Source organism: Phragmites australis, chromosome 4 (assembly GCF_958298935.1).
Source record: "Phragmites australis chromosome 4, lpPhrAust1.1, whole genome shotgun sequence".
Lineage (NCBI taxonomy): Eukaryota > Viridiplantae > Streptophyta > Magnoliopsida > Poales > Poaceae > Phragmites > Phragmites australis.
Window position 1 is genome coordinate 9,500,419 of NC_084924.1, and position 25,717 is coordinate 9,526,135.

The 25,717-nt window shown below is 42.6% G+C and overlaps 3 protein-coding genes across 8 annotated transcripts in view; 1 reads left to right on the forward strand and 2 right to left on the reverse strand.

The window, feature by feature from the left end:
• Positions 1–5,242, forward strand: part of LOC133915607 (phosphatidylinositol 4-kinase alpha 1-like) — a 31,839-nt gene extending 26,597 nt beyond the window's left edge. The window contains exons 24-26 of one of the 5 annotated variants that reach the window (XM_062358823.1): positions 1,897–2,105; positions 2,183–2,344; positions 4,301–4,620. In XM_062358823.1, the coding sequence (XP_062214807.1) occupies positions 1,897–2,105; positions 2,183–2,344; positions 4,301–4,349 (420 nt within the window). In that variant the 3' untranslated portion in view covers positions 4,350–4,620. Of the gene's footprint in view, positions 1–372; positions 1,325–1,896; positions 2,106–2,182; positions 2,345–4,300; positions 4,621–4,696 lie in introns of those variants that run through there. The other 4 variants (XM_062358822.1, XR_009909358.1, XR_009909357.1 and 1 more) reach the window with 4 other exon arrangements.
• Positions 5,243–5,613: 371 nt separating this feature from the next.
• Positions 5,614–7,692, reverse strand: LOC133915608 (zinc finger protein CONSTANS-LIKE 16-like). The gene is made up of 2 exons (XM_062358824.1): positions 6,729–7,692; positions 5,614–6,624 (listed from the first exon to the last, which is right to left on the reverse strand). Exons 1-2 carry the CDS (start codon positions 7,614–7,616, stop codon positions 6,316–6,318), a joined length of 1,197 nt encoding a protein of 398 aa, XP_062214808.1. The 5' UTR covers positions 7,617–7,692; the 3' UTR covers positions 5,614–6,315.
• A 6,324-nt stretch (positions 7,693–14,016) lies between these two features.
• On the reverse strand, positions 14,017–25,479 carry LOC133915609 (protein CASP-like). 2 transcript variants are annotated; one of them, XM_062358825.1, is made up of 18 exons: positions 25,171–25,479; positions 24,224–24,513; positions 23,516–23,665; positions 22,945–23,033; positions 22,689–22,798; positions 22,499–22,593; positions 22,107–22,177; positions 21,650–21,815; positions 20,985–21,077; positions 20,455–20,583; positions 20,182–20,301; positions 19,836–19,916; positions 19,084–19,191; positions 18,565–18,708; positions 18,385–18,483; positions 18,217–18,296; positions 14,656–14,748; positions 14,017–14,561 (listed from the first exon to the last, which is right to left on the reverse strand). In XM_062358825.1, exons 1-18 carry the CDS (start codon positions 25,307–25,309, stop codon positions 14,495–14,497), a joined length of 2,124 nt encoding a protein of 707 aa, XP_062214809.1. In that variant the 5' UTR covers positions 25,310–25,479; the 3' UTR covers positions 14,017–14,494. The 2 variants fall into 2 exon arrangements, with proteins under 2 accessions (XP_062214809.1, XP_062214810.1); XM_062358826.1 differs by having other exon boundaries at positions 22,107–22,159; positions 25,171–25,478.
• Between the last annotated feature and the right edge of the window lie 238 nt (positions 25,480–25,717).

Genomic DNA, 25,717 nt, shown 5'->3' on the forward strand with positions numbered 1-25,717 from the left:
AGGTGATTAGGCACTAGCGTGATCTCAGACAGGGTGACTCCCTCTCTCCTATGTCTTTTCTTTTGATGATAGATGTGTTGAATTCTTTGATATCCCGTGCTTCTCAAGACGGTCTACTGCATCCGTTGGCAGCTCCCGGGCTTCAACACCGGGTTTCTTTATATGCTGATGATGTGGTGCTCTTTATCAAGCCGATCAACGAGGATTTGAAACTATTTAAGGGTGTGCTTTAGATCTTTGGGGATGCCTCGGGCCTTAAGATCAATATTATCAAATGCTCTGTTACTCCTATTCAATGTCGGGAAATAGATTTGGCCATCTTTCAAGACATTTTGCCTTGTGAAGTGAAGAACTTTCCTTGTTCTTATCTAGGTTTACCTTTGTCGGCCAGGAAATTAGCTAAATCTGATTTGCAACCTCTTGTTGATAAGGTGGCTGTGCACGTTCCAAGTTGGAAGCTTCTCTAATGAACCGAGCTGGGAGATTATTGATGGTTTGTGTTGTTCTAACAACAACTTCCATTTATCAAATGATTGCAATGGATCTTCCTAAGTGGGTCCCTAAGGCAATTGATAAAGTGAGACATTTCCTTTGTAAAGGTCAAGAACAAGCAAGAGGAGGGAATTGTTTAGTTTTGTAGCAAAGGGTTTCTAGGCCTCTTTTGTATGGTGGCCTTGGTATTCATGATTTATCGACTCTTGGTTGGGCTCTTCGTATGAGGTGGCTTTGGCTGCAAAAAACAGAGCCTTCAAGATCAGCATATTTGATAGTTGTCGGGCTCGGGAGTTTATTCCAGCAAGTCAGCCTACAATGCCTTTTTCGTTGGTTCTATTAAGTTTGCTCCCTGGAAACGAATTTGGAAATCTTGGGCGCCTATGCGTTGCAAGTTCTTTTTGTGGCTGGCAATCCTTACTCGCTTCTGGATTGCGGATAGATTGGCTAAACGGGGGCTGCCTCACTCTCCTTCATGCCCTTTTTGTGATCAGGCTGAGGAGACCATTCAGCATTTGCTTGTTCATTGTGTGGTTGCTAGACAGATTTCGTTCAACATTCTTCAGAAGGTCGGTCTGCAAGCTGTTGCTCCACAGCCAGACAAGGGTTTCTCAAGTTGGTGTTGCTAGGCGCTGAAACAAGTGGACAAATAACTCAACAGGGGTCTGAATTCTCTTATTATCTTGGTCACTTAGGAAATCTGGAAGCATCGGAATGATTGTATTTTCAATGGAGCTTCCCCTAATTTCGAGTTGGTGGTACATGCCGTGGCTGTGCAAGGATCTCTTTGGAGTGCGGCTGGAGCCTTGGACCTTCAGGCTCTTTTAGCTGGGTGCTTAGTTTTCTAGTCCTCTGTTCTTTCTTTTTCTTTTTCTGTGGCTTGTCTGATTTTTGTGTTGTGTTTGTTTTCTTTTTGTTGTGTGTTTTGTGTTGTTTGTATTGTGTTTCCTCTTCTTTAATGAAACAACACGCAGCTCTCCTGCGTGTTTGAGAAGAAAAAAAAGATTTAAATTGAGCCATTGATCTCTGTGAAATTATGTCTAAAAAATACAATAGAATCTCAATACTATGATTTTAGTGCCAAAATTACTTACTTTATTCTTGTGTGGCCAATCTCAATACTTATACGTGTTATTGGTCAAAGTTAGGAAAGATTTACTGCATTGTTTCCCAGTGTGCCCATACATCTGTAAATGGTGGGGTTAGCATTCTTGTTGCAGCTTCAGCAATGAGTTAAGTCAACAGGGAGTCTAGATTTGTAACCCCAATCAGTACTCTAGTATGTGCTATTGTGCATTCATTTGCTTTTGGAGATATTAGAATATTCCTTTGGTGCCAAAGAGTTATTCTCCAGTCTCTTGGTTTCCACTATGGTTTATCGATCTTAATCTGAGCATCCTGCAGGTGGTCCCGAATACTCGGAGTAGAAATCAAATGGGTGAAACAACTGATGGTGGTTTATTAGAGATATTTCAGCAAGACTATGGCCCTGTAGGTTCACATTCTTTCGAAACTGCCCGAGAAATGTTTATGATAAGTAGTGCTGGATATGCTGTTGCTAGCTTACTTCTTCAACCGAAGGATCGGCATAATGGCAATCTTCTGTTTGATAGGTATGTCTTGCTCTGTTGTGTTTAAATGATTGGATGAATCTAGAATTTGCTGCTTAACCTTCACCTTGTCTGTGCAGCCATGGGAGACTAGTTCATATTGATTTTGGATTTATTTTGGAGATTTCACCTGGAGGTAACATGGGGTTTGAGAGTGCACATTTCAAGCTAAGCCATGAGATGACTCAATTGCTCGATCCATCTGGAACTATGAAGAGTGACACCTGGAACCAGTTTCTCAGGTAAGCATATTTTGCACATTTCTAGTAAATTGGAATTTTGGGTGACCGTGGTATGCTTAGTAATCTGCACTTGCATACGCTTTTGCCACCATCAGTATTCTAGTATCGTTCGGGTGAGCAAGGGATCTAGAGAAAATGTAGGGGGGAGGAAAAGATTGGGAAAGTTTTTGTAGCAAAATGCTAATTGCATCATGGCCATCATCGTTAACTAATGGAAAAGTCAACTCAAAACTGAACTCTCAATACCGTTCAAGCTAGGGCCCCGAGTCGATTCCAAAGCGGTTTTACGCTAACGTGGAAAATGATTTGACACATGGACGTGTAATGGGGCCCACCTGTCAAGCGTCACGCTTCCCTCCTCGGTACTTCGGCTCCTGTACGCGCACTTAGGGGTGGAAAATGGATAGCAGGTATCTGAATTATCCGATATTTGTATCCGTCAAAACACGAATATGGATATCCGTATCCGTATTTGTTTCTAAAACGGATACTAAAATGGATGTATCCGAATTTGTTTTCGAGAATCTGATTCAAATGTGGATATCCGAATTGCGTTAAATTTTGATGTCGAAATGGATAATATCCGTATCTGCTAACCATGGAACCAAATTTTGCTAATATTTTAGAAATTTCAGAGGTGAACAAAATTTATATATTCCATCCCAATCAAATTGGAACAAATTTTAGTCAAATTTGAACAAATTTCAATCAAATTTGACCAAAAAATTAAATTTCCGACATGAATTTCAAATGAAATTTCTAAAATTTCGGTAATTCAAATGTAAACTAATTTTTTGCGCACCAAAATAAAAATTCTTGTCGTTAAATGTGTAGTATATTTGCTTACAACCCGATCGAGTAGATATTCGAATGCGGATTCGGATTAGAACTATCTGATTTGTATTCGCATTTGAGGATATTCGGATTTGTATTTGTATTCGTATTAAAATATAGATAGCAATGTGGAAAGTGGATTATTCGATCCATATCCAATCCGTTTCCATCCCTACGTGCACGACCCGCCAGGTGCCTGATTCTGCGCAGCCAGCCTCTAGCCTTTCTAGGGGTTTATGTGTCAGCGGTGGTTTCTTGAGCCCTCCAAATCTAGGCTCCTCCTTGGCTGCCTCCACCACCATCGACCGTGGCAGAGGCGGGATGGGGGCGATGAATATGGGGGGCAACAGGATGGAGGTGGCATGGGCTCAGAGAGACCGAGGTGTTGGAGGGGGAGGGTGACGCAGAGTCACTAGGAACTATGTGCGTTGCCGCCGCCTGTCGGTGTTGGCATCACCGCCAACGCATGTGTTCGCTCGCTGCTGATTCGAACCTCGCCTACTCAGTCCGCCCACCTGCGCTCCTCAACTCTGACCGTCGCCTGCTCGGGTTGGTCTGTGCATGAGTGAAGCAGGTTGAATAAAGGGATGGGGAATTCAACGCTGCTTCGTTTGCTGCACGCTCGCCACCACCGGGCCAGGTCAGATCTATTCTGAGCAGATGCGCTCGTAGCTGCAGGCATGGAGGCCCTACTGTCCTTTTTATTGTCTGGAGAGAGAGTGCACTCTGACGTTGCAAGTTATGCCACTGTCACCGTGGCAGCCACCAAATTGCAAGACCGGGGTGGAAAACGAACCAGGGTGGTCATTTGCCCGGTTTGAAAAGTTTAGGGGTGTCTATTGTCTGGTGTTTGAGTTCGGGTGGGGGGGGGGGGAGGGGGGTGTAATCTGACTCCGGCAATAGTTTAGGGTGGTCAAGTGGACTTTTTCCTTAACTAAGTATTATGGTGGAAAAAGGGCATGGCCTTATTGTTCTGACAAGCTCGTTATGGACTATGATGGTTGGAAGACAAAATTACCTCAACGCCGAGCATAGTTCTTACAAACCAATTAATCCATGGATTTCGGATTACTTCCCTTCATTTTCTGGGTGGAGCAAATATTGAGAGGGATCAATATTCAGGCATGCAGGCACCAACATATGCAGATTATTGAAAACCTGCAGTTGCTGATTAGCATTTTCTGGACTGTAATGGGCCATATTGGTTTAGGACTGAACAAAGGAAAGCTCACTCTTCTGGAGCAATGGTGATATTATATCGATTTACATGATTTGAATTACTTTATATAGTTTTTTGTAACTAGAAAGCAATTGCAAGGTCGAAATTGTAAAAATGCTCTTGAACCTACGGATCATTAGTTAATTCCCTGCTGAATGGTTTTGTTTTCGTCGTTTTTCTGACCCATGGTTCAAATATAAAGTGATTCTCTCTGCTATAAAATATTCTCCACCAAGCAGTTTGTGTTATTTATTTAGTGATACCAGTATGATGTTTTGATTCGAATATTGTCCTTTCAGATTGTGTGTCAAAGGATACCTAGCAGCAAGGAGGCACACGAATGGGATTTTAACTACAGTCAACCTGATGGTGGACAGTGGGCTTCCTTGCTTTAGCAGGGGAGATCCTATTAATAATCTTCGGAAGCGGTTTCATCCAGAGATGAACGAGCGTGAGGCCGCTAATTTCATGGTACGGACATGTGTGGATGCCTACAACAAGTGGACTACCGCAGGGTACGACTTGATTCAGTACTTGCAGCAGGGTATTGAGAAATAGTTCATTTCTCGTTTGTATATGGTATGTTCGTGTACATCAACTGTATGTAGGCACTGATTTTTCAAGCAGAATTGATTTTTTGAGCCGTTCCATTGTATGGTAAGGATGAGGGAATTCAAGTGATTAACAGAAGATGTACGTTGCACAGAGGCAATTCTTTTTTTTTTTCTCGTGCTGTAAGACAGTCTAGCCAGTAGCTATCAAGTTTTTGTATTACGTCCACAAAATTCATATTTTTTACTAGACGTGTATGACGTATGATTTTGTTGGTTCTTTTCTTTTCATTACGACACATTGTTCAATGTTAGATGGGGTGTTGTTGAGCGAGTGTACTGGGCAGTATTGTGTGGACTTGTGACTTGATAATATTGTGATCAAATGCCCCCCCCCCCCTCCCCCCAAGAAAGTGTAATATGTTGGAAATGGCTGTAAGATACACATCCACGCCAGGTAGTGAGCTCAAGGTACATCACAGAGTATGCATTTGCACATTTTTGCTAAGGCTGATAGAAGAGGTTTGCAAGATAGGTTTCCAACTATTCAAACTCAAATAATCATTTTGCGAGAAAAAATAGATAAGATTTAACAAATGAGATGGTATATGACATCACGCGAAACACAGTAAGCTAACCTTAGCTTAGTGACCTGGGGAGTCAAATAAGTGGCATGCTCAATGGCGGAAATGTCTCAATTACACAGAGAGCAAAGGTGGCATACATACAATCTTTTTTGTCAGCAGAAAATCGTAGTAGGAGCATGCATCAACCTACGACCAACATTGTGGCCTCGACGAGGCCACCCAAGATCCAACACAGAATGGAAGACATCATGCATAAAGAACTATGCGGCCCCAGCAACATACATCCTCTAGTTACAACTTACAAGCCATTTTCAATAGGAACTCTAACCCAACCACATAGTATACCCATCACTTTGATGTTACACAGTTTCAGTTAAGAGTTTCAGATCTTTACACATGTATTCCTATGTTCTGAGATCATCGAAATCTACACCCTTGTAATTAGTATATCCTTCTTTACAAATAGAAGAAAAGCAGCCAACGTAAGTAAGCTACTTTGCATATGATCCTTCTATGCACTAGGTACGTTCAGCACCAATACACAAATACTTAGCTACTTTGCACATGAAATTCTGCACAAGCAGAAGCTAATGTTTCAGTCGTAAGTAGGCATCTTGGGGAGCCTAATTCACATGAATTCTGCTCAAAACTAGCACTAGGTATGTTCAGCCCCAATTTAAAGTAGAGTAGAAAGAACAAGCTACGTGAATACGTGATAGTGTTTATGCTTATATAGCATGCAGATGCACCGATGCATCATGCACGTACGAACGCGTGGTCTCAAAACCGGAAGCGCCCGTGCGCTCCCAGCTCGGGCGCGAGCACCATGCCCACCTGCGGCAGCGCTCGCGGCGGCTGCTTCTGCTTCTGTGGCGGCGGTGGCCTCGGCAGCGGCGGCAGCGAGGCGCGCTTCACGAACCGGCCCTTCATCCGCGGCCGCTTCTCGGCGTTGAGCTTGCGCACCTCGTACCGGATCTTCTTGGCGAACAGCCGCGTCCGCCGCTTCTCCCTGTACCGCGACACCCGCGCCTCCCGCTCGCCGCCGGTCACAGCCGTCACGGCACCGCCGAGGCATCCCCTGATCCCCGCCTGCACAAGATCGATCCATGGCAAGACAACTGATCAGCCATTTGGATCGGGCGACACGGTGCATGGAAATGGCAGAAACGTGAAGATCCCATGTTGATACTTACCGGGAAGTCCGGCCATGACTCGCCGGGATCGAGGTGAGGGCGCTCGCCGTGGAACCACGGCGGTCCGCCGTCACGGGCCCAAGAAGCGATGACGCCCTCGTAGTTGAGCTTGAGTATCATCTCCGGCCGCTTCCTTTTCTTGTCCTCTCGTTCAGGCGCCGCCATGGCCTCGAAGTCCATGCCCAAGTCTACGTTCACCTGAGGCTTCTCGTCGTCCAAGAACCCCAAATCGTCGAACCCGTCGTCGACTCCCATGAGGAGGCTCTCCATGTCCGCGGCGAAGCTGGCGAGCTCCATGTCGGGGACGTCGAACCCAGAGAGCCCATCTGCCTCCGCCAAGCCGGAGGCGAACTCTGGCGACGTCTCCGTGAGGGACGAGATCAGACAGGCCGGCTTCTGCCCCCCCTCGATCACGGGGTTGTACAGCTCGGCAAGCATGGGGTCGAACACCGGCACGCGGTACAGCAGGTCCTCGTCGTCGTTCTCCATCCCGTGGTCGTTGTAGCCCACGGTGCCAGAGCCAGACTCCTCCTCCTCGAGATCCGGGACCGCCGCTGACGAAGCCGCGGCGGACGCCGCCTCGTGCTTGCTCCCGGGCTTGGACCGCGGCGTCCGGGGCCGGCGCTTGAGGCCGCTGAGCCACGCGGGCGCTTCGGGGTCGCGCGGAGGTGAGGAGGAGGATGCCGAGGGGAGGCGGACGCGGTGGTGGCGGCGCGCGAGCGGGTTGGCCGAGTGGACGGCGGCGTCGCAGGTCTGGCACAGGAAGGCGTCATCCGCCGGGCAGTGCCACCGCGCACGCCGCCGCATGCAGCCGTCGCAGGAGCGCGCTGTGCGCGCGCCCAGTGCCACGCCCTTCGCTGCCGCGGCGGCCGCCCCGGCGTTCGTCATTTCGTCGAACACTTGCTTCCGGCAGTTAGGTTAAGCGAGAGCTTAACAAAAACGCCAAACAGTGCGGGGGGCCGAGCTCAAAGCCCTCTCCTTTATAAAATCGAGTACTCGGCGCGTAAAATCGGACCCACATGTCAGCGACGCTGGGTGATCGTGAAACGGGCATGTGGGGCCCGTGAATGCGCTTTTGGGCCACGTGTCGCGAGGACGCCGAGCGGTGGGCCCAGGAAAAATGCCTATCTCGAAGCTGATTGGCTGGCTAGGCGCGCGGAATCCGTTGGGATGGACTGCTATTGGGCTGCCTGTCACGCCGTTGGATTTCCGATGGGGCCCACGAGGTATGGGCGATGACGTGGACTCCTTTGCTGCTAACTATGAGGTTCAGCTTGATCTTTGGTGACTCGTCAGCTGATGTACAATATTCTTTGCTCCCATGAGGCCATGATCTGTATCACCACGTGTCCAACTGTCGAGTCATGTTTTTCTTGACCTAATTATGGATCCATGCGTACGTGCAGTAAATAATAATGTGCGTAAACTTTTAGCATCAACAATTTAACATGATCAACGTACATTATAGGGCGTGTTTGGATGGTCGGCTCTCCTCATGTTTGCATCCGCGTGTGCAGTCGCTTGTGCTCAGCGTGTGTTTGGTTGCTTAGACCAACTCTCTCGCCTGCACCCGCCCGTGCAAACGCATCGAGCGAGCCTGGCCCCGCGCGTACGCCGGAATTGGGCGTACGCACCGGGGCTGGCTCGCTCGGTGCAAAAATACTGTACATGATAATTTTTTTATTTAACTTTAGATTTTATTTAGTGGTACAAGAGTGATCCAAAAATTTTATATATTTTCGTGAGCAAACTAGAACTCACTGGCAACCCATTTTAATTAATTTGATCAAAAAATCTAAGTCAATATTTAATTAAAATTCTTTAAAAATTATAAAAAATTTACTAATATTCTTATCTTGTGATGTACTAATTTATAAAAATATTTTCAACCTAGTTATTTAGTAAAAAAGTAAGTTTCTTTGTAATACAACGTATACTCATGCGGGCAACCAAACACAATCTTTTCTCAGCCAGACTCAGCACATGTAGCCAACCAAACAGACCCTTATGCATCAACTCAGCCTGTATGACTCGTACGAACTAAACTGAGAACATTCGGCAACCAAACAGACCCATACAGAAGCAGCGAGATGAAGAATCACACTAGTACCGTTTCTTTGGGTGGGGGCGGGGGCATAAGAGTAACGTTACACCTAACTAAAAAAAATCATCACATGGAGAGCCACCACTTTTACTGTTGTATTCATGGGAAACATTTTAATTGATAATTTCGAATCAGCATGCAAGGTGTTTGTAGGATTATTCGGGGGCATAAACGGAAGAAGGTCCCAGAACCAAACCCGCGGCACAAGATGACTAGTTTCGAACAAATACAACACTTGACGACCTAAATAATATCTCATACGGAAAAGAGAACAAATGGCTAGTTAAAAAGCTCAAACCCAAATCTTAGTCTGATAATTCAGTAGCTACGGTGGTGGCTAGACAACTAGTGTCATGATCATTATATTGTTTACATGAATGACACGCTAATGTTTGGCGTGTTCCCGAAAAAGAAAATGATTCGGATCACTGATGGTCACATGGATCACTTCTAATTTTGCTGCCACATACACATCGACTTTGCAACAGATAAGGCAAAGAGCAATGAGGGCTAGGTGGCGAACAAAAATGGTGGCCGACTTCTGCGGTGAGGAGGTCATCAGCCACCGGGAGGAGCTGGGCGACAAGCAAGTGCTACCTTAGGGTCTATCTGGTAGGGATTTAAATTTTTTCATAAATATTTCGGTTTTAGATTTTCTTCGGAAATATTTCTGAGTTGTATTTAGCTTATCGAATGAGAGAATGATGGTGTGAGAAATCAGGTTGAAATGTGCCTTAGTTTATTTGTAATGAGTGATTGATATTGTCATTTATTTGATTTGATGATCTTCGGTTTTGCATGAGCTTTGATGTGATTTGAATTTATTTGAGATTTTATTTGAGCATATTGATTATAGACTAATTGGAATTAGAGTTGGAGATATGTGTTTGCTTGTCTCATGGTGTGCAGCTGATGGATGCAACTTGGCGTTCAAGGACAGGATGATCGGAACCAAGCGGAGTACTTGGTGCTAGACGATCAAGAAGGTCAGGTGGAGTCAAAGGTGATCCTAGCTGAACATGTGGAGGTCAAGCAAAGCATTGAAAGTGGATGGAGACGACGTGTTGACAAAGTCAAGCGAAGAGGATGCTGGTGCAAGTGACAAGACGACCCGAGAGATCGGGAGCGGGAAAGACTTGCTGGCAGTCAGGATCGCATGATGGAGTACACGCGTTGATATTGAAGCACTTGCTTAAGGTGTAAGCAAGACGGTGAGTTATGCTTTGAGAAGCGTGTAGACGGTTTCGCTGTTTGGCCTCAAAACCGTGGGAGGACTGGAGGAGTATGTGGCACCATCGCGAAGCTTGCATCGAGGAGAAGCTAAGTCATGAAAGCGTCGTGTCCGTTCGATTAATGTAGAAGAAAATAGACCAAAATGCTCTCGATGGTAAGTAGATGTGTACTACAAGATAGAGGTATTTTGGAAAAAAAAAAGCTAGTAAACTTAGGGGTCAAATTTTCTAGCCCTATAAATAAAGGGGTATGGCTATGGAAGAGTTAGAACATGCCACTTGTACCATCCATTTGAGAGCCTTAGAGCTACGGTTTTAGAGGAGAGAAGGATGAATGCTTTAGCCTATGTAATATGTGAGAGTTTTGATAGATAAATCTTTGTAATCTATCTAAAATAGGGCTGATCTCTTTGAGTAATGTAGTTTATGTTTTTTTGCATATGATTGAATTTCCCTCCTTCTAGTTTCCCTCTATTGGTTCCCTTGCAGGTTTGCAAGTTTTTCGGTTTTCGATTTTGATTTTTGTTTTGGTTTTGCGCTGAAATTTTAACATCTTGTGAGGTCATTCTTCTCGTGCTAGAGGTATAAAAACTCACATAGAGTGGATTCTCATGGGTGTTGAATACCCTTGCCTCTAGATCATCAACTTGGAAAGATTCTTTACCCGGTGATCTTTTCTTTGAGCTGCAGTTTTTCACCTTTTCAGGATTGTTTTTCTTGATGCTAGTGGCTTAAACACTCACATACTCATATATTTAAGCGGGTCTTGAGTCCCCTTGCTACTAGACTATCATCTTGTAGGATAACCTTGTCCGATGTCCATCTTTTCTAGTTTTTTTTTTAAAGTTGTAAGTTTTTTTGCGCACAAAGACACATGTAATAGTCTTGAATGAAACCTATGTTTCATATTCCATCCGTGAAGTCATATTTCTATGGAACTAATCTTCTTGCTTTGTCTCTCTGATTCTTTTACTTCCGCTTGAGCGTTTTGATATGCGTTGGATGAAAAATAGGAAAAGACTATCTATTTTGAAAGAGATTTGTTGAGACGCCTTTCACCCCCCCTCTAGTCGTCATTCTTATTCCTACATGGTGAAATTAATTGACCAATCTATCATTGTCTTATTTTACTATTTTTATTTCTTCAGTGAGTATTTCATAGTTAGCAGTAATTTTAACATGTATAGCATGTCAATATCCACTCAACTCTCTCCCTCACTCGCCATTTTTGCGTTGGGTCGTGGCCCAGCCCATGACCGGCTGGCACTAGGGCACAGCCTACCCCCCTCTCTCTTCTGATCTTTCTCTACCTTGCACACCGAATGCGACGACGGCAAGGCGGTGGCAGGGAGGTGCTAGGAGGCACATTTGGGTGGTTCCCTACCGGATCTGTCCGAAGGGGGCAGAAAGTGCAAGTAGGAGCGGCGTGGGCACGAGCGAAGGAGCGCGGAGGCATGTTGGGAACTCCCCCTCCCTCGTTTCTCCTACGAAACGCCTTCCAGCACATCTCGTGAATCAACCTGTGTTTCGGCCATGATTTCGGAGAGAAACGGGAGTTGCCCACCCATTTGGGTCGTGCGTTAGTCCGTTTTGCTCTAAAAACGGGTCCGATTCTGAGAACCAAATGGGGCCTTAAGATCATGACCCACCCTTTGCTCTCTCGACTTAATTGTATGTTCCTATGATTGATTTTTTGTTAATATAACAGCTGTTATCTTATCTAATTCGTGCTACATACAACCTTTTCATTTTCAAAATTGTTATTTTGCAAAAAGCTCTCCACGCCCGTAGCTAAAGATATGTCTCTCAATCTTGTCTATTCTTTTGTGCTGCGAAGCGGTTGTTAACCTTTCAGTCACCACTCTTTTCTTAGACAAGCCTTTCGTCGCAACTTAAGTAGATACTACACAGCATATACAACTTTCATTTACCAAATGTCTGTGACGTAATCCTAAAAGGAAAACAAGATCTTTCATCAAGTAAAAGGATCGACGTTCCTACGATGTGGGGGGGGGGGGGGGGAGGGCAAAAAGATTGTTTTTTAGAGAAAAGCAAAAGGGAAGTTATTATCGTTTGTGTTCCCTCACATATGATACGCTAGCTAGCACCACGTACCCCCCCCCCCCACCCCCCAAAGGATAACGCCTCTTTGGTAGAAGGGATTTCTGTGTTGATAGCATGACTCAGACTCTTGGTCGTCCCCATCAATCAAGAATCAATCAAGATGGGCATCTCTGCTCGCGGACACTCGTAAAACCGACAACGGTTGCATACGCGGCATAACAAGTCATTTCCCTTCGTTCTGATTCCTGAGCTCGGCCATTTATTTTCGAATGGTCGAACGACTTCTGTGAAGAAAATTTTATTCTCTTACATCATCAATGTTACTATGAAACGTTTGGAGTATTGCACGCGAGTTGCAAGCAGTATATTCATATATAAATAAGAGTGGCACGCCTTTGTTTTCGGCTACTCGTTGTCGAATCCTCTCCATGGGGAAAATGAAACACATGCACCACAAACTATATGTTTTAATCAATAAGCAGAAATAGTTAAATATACATCAAATTCAAACTGGAGATCGAAGGCTTCGACTTAGGTGGCCGCAACTAAATTGGCCAGGAACTCCAAAAAAACTCAAAAGCTAAGTTAATAGGCTCATTAAGAGATAAAACTAGCTCATTTCCTGATCAAGGACCATTAAATCCCCTTAAGAATTTGTTTGGCCGAGCTTCACCTCTAAAAACCTTTATCTCTAAAATTTATGAAGTTAAAGATAAAGAATACACCAAAGATGTTTACGTGACTCATTGTATTTATACTTTAGACTAAAAAATATATACTTAAATTACTTTATATTAATTTACAAAACATTGATCAAATCAAGAATCAAGATCCTGCCAAATAGGGTACGACCACCAACTATGGCTCTCGGCTCCCGCCCCATATTTCCCTCGCGGCGCCACACCACTTGACGGATGGGCACGCCAGATCACGCCGACGTCGACCCCGGCCAGGTCTCACTCCCACGGGCAGGACAACCCCTCCCCTCCCCTCCCCTTCCCTTCCCTTCCGCGGCGACGTGACGTGGCTGCATCCTTCCCACGGCACGCTTGTGGGCTCGTACGCAACGATCATGCCACGCCACGCCACGACCGGTGGTTCTCCCCGCGCGGCCCACCGCCCGTACAGGCGAGAGGACCGGGCTGCGGCGCCTATTCGGCAGCCAGTCGTCGATGGCTCTGCCCATTTGGTGCCTTCCCCATTAATTGGCCACAGCCCACAGAGAAGCGACGATCTCGTCTCTTTCGTTTCTGCTGCTGCGAGTAAAAACCCTTCGGCTCGCCGCTTGGCGATCCACAAGGTTTGTTTCAGTCGCTGTTGCTGCCACCCGTGAGAGCAGAAACAGAGAGCTGTGATAAGCGAAGAGCCACGTAACGGAACTGAGGCGTGTCGCGCGGCCACTGCTTCATTTTTACAGAAATGGCGACAAGTGTAATAATCAATAGTATAGTTCTACTTTACGTTTTTTACTATAAAATACACACACATATACACTATATATATATGTAGTATTATGATATTACCGTCAAAGATAAATCTAAGTTAAGTTGCTGCTTTCTGTGATTCGGAGAATTTTAACTGTAACAATAACAAAAAAAAAAAACCTATTCCTCCCAAACAAGCTAGGATAGACTAGAGATGAAAAAAAAACTATCAACTAAAGAGTAACGGAAAAGATATTAGTAATAGTAATAATATCTAGGGAGTGGTGACAAGTGAAGAACCACATAAACGAACTGGGGCGTATCACACCACTTATTAGAAAACTGTTCCTTTTAATCAAATTTGTTGGACGGGGGCATATAACGAAGGGAGTACAACTTATAGCACTCATTCGAAATATCTAGGCAGGAGATTGACTTTCGAGGACATATCAAGAACACTATGATGGCATGATGTACCTCTTGGTGACCAGGTGTGATTTCATTTACCAATAAAATGGTAATTAGTAATACAACAGTATACAGATAGACTTAAAATACACATCCACTGCCCCCAAAACTGGAAAAAAAAATCTACAGAAACATAACCAAAATGCCTAAGGGAACAGAGAAAACAAGTCAATTTCATTCATGATCCTATGCTATAAACCTAGAAGACCTCTTTTTGCATGATACTGTCGCATGGAAATTCAATTTGACTTAGGCCACTCCAATAGATCCTTAAAAATTATCTCTTATAATACTATTATAGTATTTTTTATTTTTTTATCTCCAACTACTACTCTATTTCTTACCTTATATTCCTCTTCGAACCCAGTCATCCTCTGTAAACAGGAGCGAGAGGCTGCAAATTTGAAGTATCCACCCTCCTGGCCTCATCCTTGTAGCAGGAGATACAGTATACTTCCCCTGCTGGAGATGGCTTTAGAGCATGTGCGATAGCGTCTGATTGCCAGCGTCCAGAATGTTTTCATAGTGTCCAGGTGTTGTGCTGTGTAAATAATTCATGTTAGCCATGCTCAGGCACTCGGTTAAAATCTGCTTCTAGAAACTCAACTTAAGTTTCTATAACATTGCATACTTACTTGAGATAGCTCAAAGCTGACATTCTGTACAGCAATGTAAATACAAGTAGATGCAATCCAATACTGTAGAAGAATATAAATGTCCGGGCGTATCTGAGAAAAGAAATAAATAGCTGTAATATCAATCTCATTCCATTCCATATCGTGACTAAGATAAAGAAACTCTGGCATCATGCAGTACAAACATATATGATCAATTATGACACTCTGATTTCCAGATTTCTCAAAATTCTAAAAAAAATCCAAAATTAAACTATAGTTTGAATAAATAGAATATGATAAAACCTATTATCTAAATTAAATTAAATTTGACATGGTTATATTTTGCTTGAAGTCTGAGAATAGGCATTAGAGTTTTATTTGTTTTCGGTTGGATTTGATTTGTTGGCTTTTATTGGATTTGGCTTTGCTTAGGTTCGAAACCTTAGGAATAGAATTAGAATAGAAATAGATAAAAAAAAATAGAATAAAGATAAAAACCCTAACCTCTACCAGCCCACCCTCTCCCTCCTGACCTGGTTTCCAACCCTCTCTCCCCGGCCCGCTCCCTGCCCCCCCCCCCCTCGGCCTGGCCAACCCGCCAGCCGATCTGCTGCCCCTCCCATTCATCCGCTCTCCCCTCCTGGGCCACTAGCGCGCTCCGCTCAAACAACCTACTTCACAGCCTAGCTCGCTAACATCCCTGCTCCGCAGCCCGCTTGCCCGAAGACGCCCCGGGCTGTTCCGTCTTCATCATCATCGTCTCCAAGTTGGACTCGAGCGCACCGCCATGTCCGTGTTGGAGTTTGTCGCCGCCCTAAGGTGTCCTGGCCCGTCCCGAGACCCTCCTGTGCCGCCTATATAACCCAATCGTCCCCTCGGGCCTCCCCTCACCAAAACCCACCGCATCCAGTCGAGCCCACCATTGTCGCCGCCTGCCTTTGCCGAAGCCCCTTGTTGCCTTGCTTCCCCGGTCGCCGGAGCTGCTTTCCGTCAAGTTCCCGAGCTCTCTCGCCGTCCTCGTCGCCGCTGACCATCCTCCTGTGTCGCGTCGCTCTCGGTAAGCCTCAAAACGGATTCGATATCGCCTTCTCGTCGTAATCTGCCGCTCGTCGTCATGCTCTGAGGCCGGCGACGAGGTTAGCGCCCTTCTCCGGCAAGTGCGTCGCCGTGATCTCTCTCGGCTCCACCATACCCTTCCTCTCCGACAGCCCCTTCTCCTATGTGCCGTCCGATCTGATCTGCACGGCCCAGATTAGATCCCACCCGTACCTCTTCATCCACCAGTAGCAAGTCGCCATGTGTCGCCTCTGTAACCAAGTCAGAGCTTAAAGCCATGTCACCCAGCCACATCAGCTGCCTCATCGCCAAGTCAGCTAACTTGCCCACGTGTCAACCTAGTTAACCCTACGCAATTAAAAGATGATACTTAATACAAAAATAATTCCAAAGATTTCCAGTAATTGGTAATTTTATAAATAGGTCCCTTTGTTTTTACATAAAGACCCATAATCTTGTTTTTAGTGTAACTTTGACGTCCTAGTTCCATTTTAAGTGATTCTTGCGCTGTTGAATTTGTTTTTCAGATCTCTATCTTTCTAGATAGGTTTTGTCTTGTTGCTCTTTTGTTTTGTGTACTATTCTTAGTGTATTTTGTTTGTGTGTTTTATCGATAATTGTGCGATTAGACATCAACGCCCCGGATCAATTTGAGGAACGTACAAGAGCTAGAGTACACTGAGCAGCAGCAAGGAGCAGGCAAGCGTACTTAATCATATTGAACCTATGTTTTTAAATTGTTTTATTTTACAAAATTACATGTAATATCAATTTGATAGGTAGTCACCTATGTTAGGATTTGTTCTAGTTCTTCCTTCACATTCCTTGAAGCCTAAGTGGTGGTTGGTATGAGTCTTTAGGTAGATTTGTCTAGCCATGCTGTTAGGATGTTAGTAAGTGTCATAAACTTGACTAATGAATAAATAACAATGATGCTTAATATGATGATGAATTTGATAATAGCAACATGGACCTTCAGCCTGAGCAAATAGGTGGTTATGAAGGTGATTATAGATATATTATCGGTTTAGTGTTTGCTCAAGTGACCTAAATAAGGACCAGCTCGTAAAGTAACAACCCAAAAAGATCCGTACAAACACAAGACCGATATAGGTAGGCTTAGCCGATTAATTACAATACTCCCAGTATTGTGTGGGCCAGATTGGAGGTGTGGATGAGAGAAGTTAATTCTCAGAATCTACACGGCACAGGAGGAGACTTCTGGGTAAGAGTTAGACTCGCATAAATCCTAGCGGTAAAACCTAGAGTGATGGTGACACATACTGAGAGGATTCTTTGTAAAGACTTCGTGGCTAGCAACACACCTCGGAAGTGTGTATAATGCTTGGCCGGCATTGCAACATGTAGACTTTAGCCATCTGCTTGCAGGTGATGAAATCACGACTCATGGGAAAATTGTACACCTCTGCAGAGTGTAAAATCTGATATATCAGCTGTACTCACAGTCATGAGAGACTTGGATCCTCACATGATTAGTTGGTTTTTAGTACGGCTATGGTCATGGTTTTGGTATAGTACAGGTGGTACTAGTTGATTATGGTTTATAGGATAGTTAGCCTTGGATGGTTAGTTGTTTGGTGGTTTGGATTATATTCACTTAACAATTGTCTAATGCTTTTTAAATATATAACTATTTTTTTTACTCACATTTATGCAAATATACCATGCGTTAGCCTATTCTTGTTGAAAGCATACATATCATTATTTTCCTACACTTGCTGAGTACTCCATGTACTAACCCTTGTTATCTCCCACAATACATACGCTGCTCAGTGGAAGACTTTGAAGACTTCCAAGACAACGACGTGGTGTTCTAGGAGCGTGTCTTCCGGTCGGTGCCTATGGAGTGCTTGGTCGCCGATGCTTTTGTCCCGCTGTTGTCGTTTAGTCTGCTGTCGTTTAGCTAATAGAGTTGTTTATGTAAAGTCTTTAATGTAAAAGTTTAATGGTTGTAAGTTAAAATATTACTTTTGTTACTTCAACTATAATGTCTTTATGTGTGATGAACTTTCTAGGAAAGCCGCACTTGGTTTTGTCCGTTAAAACTGGGTTTGACAAATTATCATCATGGAAGATTGATACATATGTTTCAACCTCAGACGAGTTACTCACAACATTAAGCTAAAATTAATTACATAAATGACAGGTTTAGACATAGCATATTGGCCAAGCATATAAATTTAAGAACACCTGCAATGAGCAGAGCATAATTTCAAGAAGTTAGAGCCACATTAACTACTTTCATATCATTAGTAATAGACCCATGACCCATCCATGACCCATATCACTGAGGTCATAATTCAAATTCCAAATTTCTCTGGCACTGTGCAATTTGAAAACACAATCTAAAAAACACACAACATGACAAAATCGAAAATGGTTAAATAGAGACATCTCTAACTTACCGTTTCTACAAGAACTTAGCGGTCATTATCAAACATCAGTATGAAGAATAAGAAAAAGGAAACCCAAGTTTTACACAAAGGGAAGATAGTATCATACTTGTTACCAAGGAGAAAACGGCCGCTACTAAGAGTGATTTTATCTCTAAAACCAAGTTCCTTGTATCGTTGATCCTTTTCCTGGGTATGGAAAGGAAAGTCTAAATAAACTATGTGCAATACCATACGTATCAAGTGTTACTAATGACATGTTAAAACATATAACTACCTTCTTTGAGAATGCAGCAAAAGGATTTATGTCATCCTCATACATTTTCTTGTACTTTGATTCAACATCTGAAGAACCACTTTCAATATCTTCTGCATACTGCAAATCACAACACAACAAAGGTCAAATGCTAGAAAACATAAATAACACAAATTTGCATCACAAAGATTTATGCTAAACCTTCTTTGGTACTCTGGAAACAATCTTGTCGTGGCTGTAGTCCTGGACGTATCTAATCTTTCCATACAGTTGAACATTATCTGCTTTAGTTTTTTCCAGTTCAACAGTTAGCATCTCATACTTCTCTTTTAATCTCCTCAGTTCCTAAGATACGCAAAAATGACAATAGATGATCAGTGATGCAACATGACACCATCATGTTTCACAAAGCAAAGAGGCATCATTGGATAAAAGCATAATCCACAGAGAAGCATAACAGATCCACAGCTGTGAAGATAATGAAGGCAAATGCACATCTCATTTCAATATTCACTCCTGTAAATATTAGTCTAAAGGTCAGCCCGATCAGTGATAGAGCCAAACCACATTGTGGTTCTCAAGCCTTGTCCAACGATAGAAAACGGCTGTAGTTCATCGTACAACATGTTGTTTAGCATCTAGTTATCCGAAGACTTGACAACCACTATCACTTGAAACACTAGAACGATGCGGCCATTTCCACAATTTCATCAAATATACCTCCTCAGTTTCACGTAATCGTGCACGGAAACGATCCCTCTGACTGCAAATGACCTTGAGCATAGAACTTTGATATTGATCTGGTGATGCATGCCTTGAATCAGTGCCCTGTAAATAAAAAAAGTACACATGAATTTGAGTGAAGTGACGATCCCATTATACACATTGAAGGTAGCTAAACAATCAGAACTATAATCGTCTATCTTAACAGTCCTATTTTTCTTCTCAACAAACTGAAATCACTGTTGCATAGATAATCTGAGAGATATTTCCCTAACAAATCTGTTCACTGTAACAAAATGTTTCGGCAGTCAATATTGTAGCAATAGTACATACATTTATAACCAAGTATGCTGGTACAAATCAAAAGGTAAAATACAAGCAAAATTCTCTTGGCACGTCTCGAATGGTGGACTGATATGAACTCTGGTAATAAACATCTGCATATACTGCTAAACATTATTATTACTAGCATGTTCGCAAAATCAGACCATCCAACCTTTTACATTTCAAGGCAACAGACCGTTTTATTAACACTGTTAATGCAGAACCAATGGTATTTATTGGTTCAACGAAGCAGCACAGATGTGTAAACAGTTACAAGCAATAAGCCAATAACCATTAACTCAGCAACTGATAGTAATACAACTATTCCAAAACAAAACTCTGCCAGCACATCTTTAAGTAATCAAAAGGTATTGCAGAATTACAGCAATATAGGGTGTGGTAAGCGAACCTAAACTAGAAATTACCTCTGGTGCTTCACTTGAACCGATGTCTTGAAGATCCCAATCATTCAAAAGTGAGCCCCTCCTATCAGTTGAACTATAGCCCTGCACCGAGGATAATGAATATTAGTTCTATGTCCTTCCAAAAATGAAAGTAGAGCAATAATATAGCAATCTTTTGGTTTCTAACATCCGAATTACAGAATTATGTAGTTATATCAACATAATGACAGTATTCAAACTGCAGCGCTAAAGTGATCACGAAAACTAAATGCAGAAGACATATATCTGTTATGGATTCTACGATATTTATAAGGAATCAAAAATTAATTGGTACTAGGCAAATTATCAAAGGAGCAAGCAAAGCAACCTTTAGTATGTCATCCTCAAGTTTCAAAATCAACTTTTGTTGCTCTTCAACCTTTGAAGTTAGTATAGTGATCCTTTTTTCAGCTTCCTCAAGAAGAATTGACTTCTCTGATATTTTAACCTTTAAAAATACAAGCAACTTATCAGCCAGTTCCAGTAGATAAAGATAATATGTACATCTTGGAATTTTGCATACATGAGAAAAAAGTGTCCTCATAGAAAGAACTGCCTAAAACACAGCTTCCAGGTTCCAGCATCCAAACTAGATACTAACCTTCAGTTGTGTTAGTTCATGCTCCGTTTTACGGTTCTTGTCAAGAAGCAATGCTTCCAACTTGCTCATTTCTTCACCATTGGTAGCTAGCTCCCAGTCTTCAGCTTCAATAGAGTTGTAACCAACAGCCTATTGGAAGAGATACCGGTATCAGCAGTAAAAAGGACCAAAGAATCAAAAGGCAGTGAAGTCACATGTAGTAATGACAAAATGTACAAACTGCATAGCTGTATGTCAAATATATCATTTCAGTGTCACTACCAAGGCAACAACACAATGGGACTCATCTACTCATAGAACGCAACACAGGAAAGCTGATCTCATGTATTATGTAAAGTTGAAATTACATTGGAAGAATGCATATGAGTTCAGGCTTCAGAACCAACTTTTACGGATGGAATCTAGTCACAGACTCAAAGTAAAAACTAAGGAATTAACAGAGTTAGAGGGTTTAAAACCATGGAGGTCTCAAAAGAAAGCGGGCTCAATGTTATTATTGCGGTACGCAGGGGTATTTTTGTTATAAATACCTGCAAAATCTGAACCTTTTTCTTGAGATCATCTACTAGTTTTTGTGTAGGTCTTTCTTGAAGTTCTTTCTTCAACTCCATAAGAGCACTTTCCTACAAATAGATAATTAATTAACAAAATTATACATAAAAAGTGAAGTATAGTTGCATAGAAACAAATAATTCCAAGAAATATGCATGACAAAGCAGTTTACATTCATGAAACAACTGATCGAAGCAATAAATATGCAACATCTTTTTGCCTCACCAGAACTATTTTGTCCTTGTTTGTGTTTTCTAAGATGAGATGCAAACCTGAAGCACATAATCATGTTCTATCCAACTCACCCCTAACAATTGAGGTGAATAAAGAATGCCAAGTGAACAGTAATAAAGGCAAATAAATTAGCATTTACTGAACTACATATGGACAATGGATTACAAGAGGTGAGTCACTAGACAAGTTAAAATCCATGTATGAAGTCTTTATGTCCTTCGCATTAAGTGAAAGATCAAACAGGAGGTTCTCTAAATAAGAGAGTAGCTTTAGTCCCTTCCAGAATTCTACTTGACGAAATTCACACATTAAATAAAGTAGATATAGTTTGGTATTTAGTGGTCAGGATCAAGAATACTGAGTTGATCCAAGAATACCAGGTACCGAGTTTACACAGGACAACGCTCACCTTTTCAGTGAGTAAAGCGGTCAACTTCTTCAGCTCGTTCACATGCATTTCTCGCTCACTTGATAAAGTACTTTCGATATTGCGAAGTTCTGCATTCAAGTCTGTGATAATCTTCTCCTTGGCATTCAAGGAACTCTCAAGTATATCACTTGATTCCAAATAATCACTGCAGAATAATATAGTTCAGCTAACAAGTTCAACTTTAAATTTTCGATAGCCATAAAAGCCCACTGCTAAACAGCAGCACTACTGAAAGACACTAACATCACTGGTGCATCAACCAGGAATGATTAACATTCAAGAAAGACACTAACATCTTTTTAGTTGGATCTTGTGGGTTTCATCTCTAGCCTACCCCAACTTGCTTGGGACAAAGGCTGTTTTTGTTGTAAAGACTACGCTTTACATTTCAATTCGTACAATGAACACAAGCAAAATGGGAAAAAGACAAACTGACCTACTCTGGCTTGCATCTTCATTTGTTGTCTGCAACTGAGAACGTAGATCCCCCTGTGGGAAAAAAGAAAACTGGTATCTCAGGGTCAGGGTCATGCACTGAGCGAGCAATAGCTTTGCATATTTCAGATCAACGCATCGCAAGTTATTTACTGTGTCTAACAAGTTAGGCATCTAAATTTGATGATGTTAACGCCTTCACACAGTTTAGGCCAAGTTCCATGTTGAATCACAGTATTTTCACCAAATTCTCTGAGGAAAGAGTGTAAACTCCGTGGCAATTACCATATGTTAGAACCATCCACATATGGCTGGTGGTGACAATTACCATAACATGTTGGACTAGTTATGCAGTAAGAAACATTAAACTGGAATTGCAAATCGCAAGGCTACCTTTTCCCTTTCAAGACTAACTAATCGGGCTTGAGCCCGTTCAACTTCATCCAACAGAAGGTTGACTTCAGCCTCCTTTGCAGCTCGATCCTCCTCTGAAAGAAATGAGATACTTCAATTCACTAGAACCTTTAAAAAATATTGTGCTCAATCAGTCACAAGTTGAAGGTAACACAGCTTGGAAATAGACCTGATTGAGTGCGAAGCTCAAACAATTGGCTTTGTGCCGATTCATGTAGCTTCTGCATATTCTTTACACTTTCTGTAGCTTGCCTTAGTTGGTCCTGCAATGACCATTCCCTACAATTACGGCAAGCTAAAGGTCAAAATATACAGTGTGAGTAATAGCATATGAAGTAGCCTTTGATGTCACGCAAGAATTCTGTATTGCAATTGGGGTGATAACAGAGCAATTTTGTTTCATAATCACTGTTTATTTAGCATACCTATCTTTGAGGGCTTCAAGAGTTTTCTGACTATCTTCTGCCATGCTTCGCTGCTTCATTTCAACCATCTCCCTCACTTTCTCCTCCATCTAAAACCAGTGAAAGTTTAATTGAACATTAAAAATTGCAAAGTAAAAAAAAATCTTAAAGTTTTTTTAGATTAAAAAAAATCTTAAAGTTGAGAAACAAGGAAGATGGTTATTTAGCCTATCTGTAGTAGTGTAAAGTATTTGTATAAACATGCCAAGACTAAATGCTTGCTGCTGGTAGATAAAGGTAAATTTCACCCTCTATACACCATTTAGACAACACTGACAAAATAATTTTTAATTAATAATATGATGCAGAAACAAAATTACTAGCATATTAAAATTAGGAGAAACTTAGTATTTCACTCTCTATCATTCTATATTTCGATGGATAAATTGTCACTTCCAACTATAAAAAGCAACAGGACGTGAAGAACATCATTTTCTCAACAATGATCTCCTACATGTAAAAGAACAAAAATGGAGACAAAGATAAGAAAAGAGACCAAATAACTGTGGGATAAGTTGCTAACAAAACAGACCTGCTGTTCTAATTGGCGGTTTCGCTCCTCAAGTCGCCTGATTGTTGCCTGCTGGTTCTTCAAGTGCGCAGCTTCAGCACGGTATTCTTCGAGTTCTAATTTCATTTTGCGATTGTCAGTCTCCAATTCAGATAGTTTCTGGTCTTGATCCTGCATGCACTGAGATCATTAACACTAGAATTTAATGATTGAAACCCATCTATCATATTCAGATGAGCTTCTTGTTAGAGACACTGATTCAAGATAAAATGAAAAATAAAGTTAGTAATACATGATTTATCAGAGGAGATCACATAGCACCGTCTACTTCCAAATCTTTTCTTGACAGTTGACTGCTTGTACTTTCCTAAGTTGGTATAAATTACCGCCATATTTCACAGTTTGACAACTTACCACCTAGACTTTTCAATGTTAAATTAGCGCCCTTTATTGCAATAAACTAGCTTATATTTATGGAGGGTGGGAATGAAGCTTGATTTGGTAGAATAGGTGTTATATAAGAATTTTAATCATATAAAAATATCTTATGTGTCTGGGAAATTACAACGAGATGACAAATGCTGTTTTGCTTCATCATGACATTGTAATCTTGAAATCTTGGAAAAGTAAGAATTGTTTTTCTATTTTTTTACAGCACATTTGCAATTCAGATTACAAGAGACAATTGAATTAGAAGAGCAACAAAAGAAAATATTTGAAAGAACATACAGCCATAGAAGCAAGAACTGGATAGGGATCAGGGGCTTCATAGAGCTTCTGATAAATGTTGAGAAATGCATTTTCTCCAAACTTTGCTCTCTTTGTGAGGTTATCGACTTCCTCTTGATAACTCTTCAGCAAAGAGTTGAATAAAGTCAGCTTCTCATCTGGAGATGCCTTTTTGAAATCCCGAGTGCTCTCAGCAAGCTTGCGTCTATTCTTCTGGCTGGTCTCTTGATTCTCTGCAATCTTTAAACCCTGCTCATCCAAGCCACTTCTTTCCTTCTCCAAATCAAAGTCTAATGTGCACAAGAAGCCAAGGTCAGATTTCCGTCATTGATAATGCTTGACAGCATACGACCATTCATAGTATATCTCAGCATTGTAAGCCTCAACATGGAAACCAGAATCAGCAATGAAACTGCATGTTATCTCATAGCTACTGACATACTTAGTAAGACATAATGATCAGGCAAAACGACACAAGCTCACAATGCCTGTGATCAATCTCTAACTCCTTATGCAGATTCAGATGCTAGTTCCTACAAAACAAAAACCCTATGGACAGAACTAACGTAGGGCAGTAAAAGTTCTGCGTGCAAGTTTGAGATGACGACTAGAGCCTTTTGTTACAGAAATGCTTTGCAAACTTGTGCTCAGTGTCTCGTGACTTATGTTGTGAACTTGTGATTAAGACTTGCAGCGATTCGAGGAAGTAGGCAGAGCAAATTGCAGACGGTAATGGAAATGCCGAATGTATGTCAACTTTTCAGGGCAATTTAGATCTATCGACGCGCAATTAGCGACAAATTCCAATAAACCTGCACCTACGGGTCGGTACGGACGCGGCACGATTCAAACATCCAATCCAACTGCTCCCCGGAGCTCACCAGTTCGAACCTACATCGCCTTCTCGACGAACGGAACCAAACCGTCACGCTAGGATCGAGGCGCACCTTTCCAGAAGCTGCAGACGACAGCGAGCGGCGACGAGATTGCCGCTGCGGCCGACGACTGGGGCGGGGGAGCCGGTGGGGGCGGCGGCGGCGAGCGGTCGCGGTCCGACGCGGCCGCCTGCGCCGGCGAGGGCTCCATGGGCGCGGGGGTCCGGGGATCTGGACGCCTGGATCTGGCCGGACGGCTGGGATCCCGTGACCTGCTTCCGGAGTCCGGACTCCGAAGTGGGTTTCGTGTAGTTGTCGCAGCGATTGTCCCCGGTGTGCGCGTGGAGAGGGCGATCGGGAGGCACCTGGTTTGATCCAACCGCGCAGGCTTGGTTTCGGGCGCCCTAGACGTGTATTTTTACTGTTTTCCGCCGTAAAATGTAAGTGGAGTTTGAACTTTGGGGATGGTTTTTTTAGCGTGTGACTAATTTTCAGTAACAGGGGTCTATTTCAGTCGACAACACCTATCGTTAGATTAAGATCTAAGGCGAGATGTCTTTCTTTCTGTTTTTTCGTTCTATTTTTTTTTATCGGGCCCGCCACTTCATCCAATTAGGAT

Coding starts and splice junctions, on each gene's coding strand:
- LOC133915609 (XM_062358825.1), bottom strand. CDS start 25,309: ATGGAGCCCTCGCCGGCGCAGGCGGCCGCGTCGGACCGCGACCGCTCG. Junction 21,816..22,106: donor GAAGATGCAAGCCAGAGTAG/GTCAGTTTGTCT, acceptor ATTATTCTGCAG/TGATTATTTGGAATCAAGTG. Junction 21,078..21,649: donor CCGCTTTACTCACTGAAAAG/GTGAGCGTTGTC, acceptor ATCTATTTGTAG/GAAAGTGCTCTTATGGAGTT.
- LOC133915608 (XM_062358824.1), bottom strand. CDS start 7,616: ATGACGAACGCCGGGGCGGCCGCCGCGGCAGCGAAGGGCGTGGCACTG. Junction 6,625..6,728: donor AGTCATGGCCGGACTTCCCG/GTAAGTATCAAC, acceptor GATCTTGTGCAG/GCGGGGATCAGGGGATGCCT.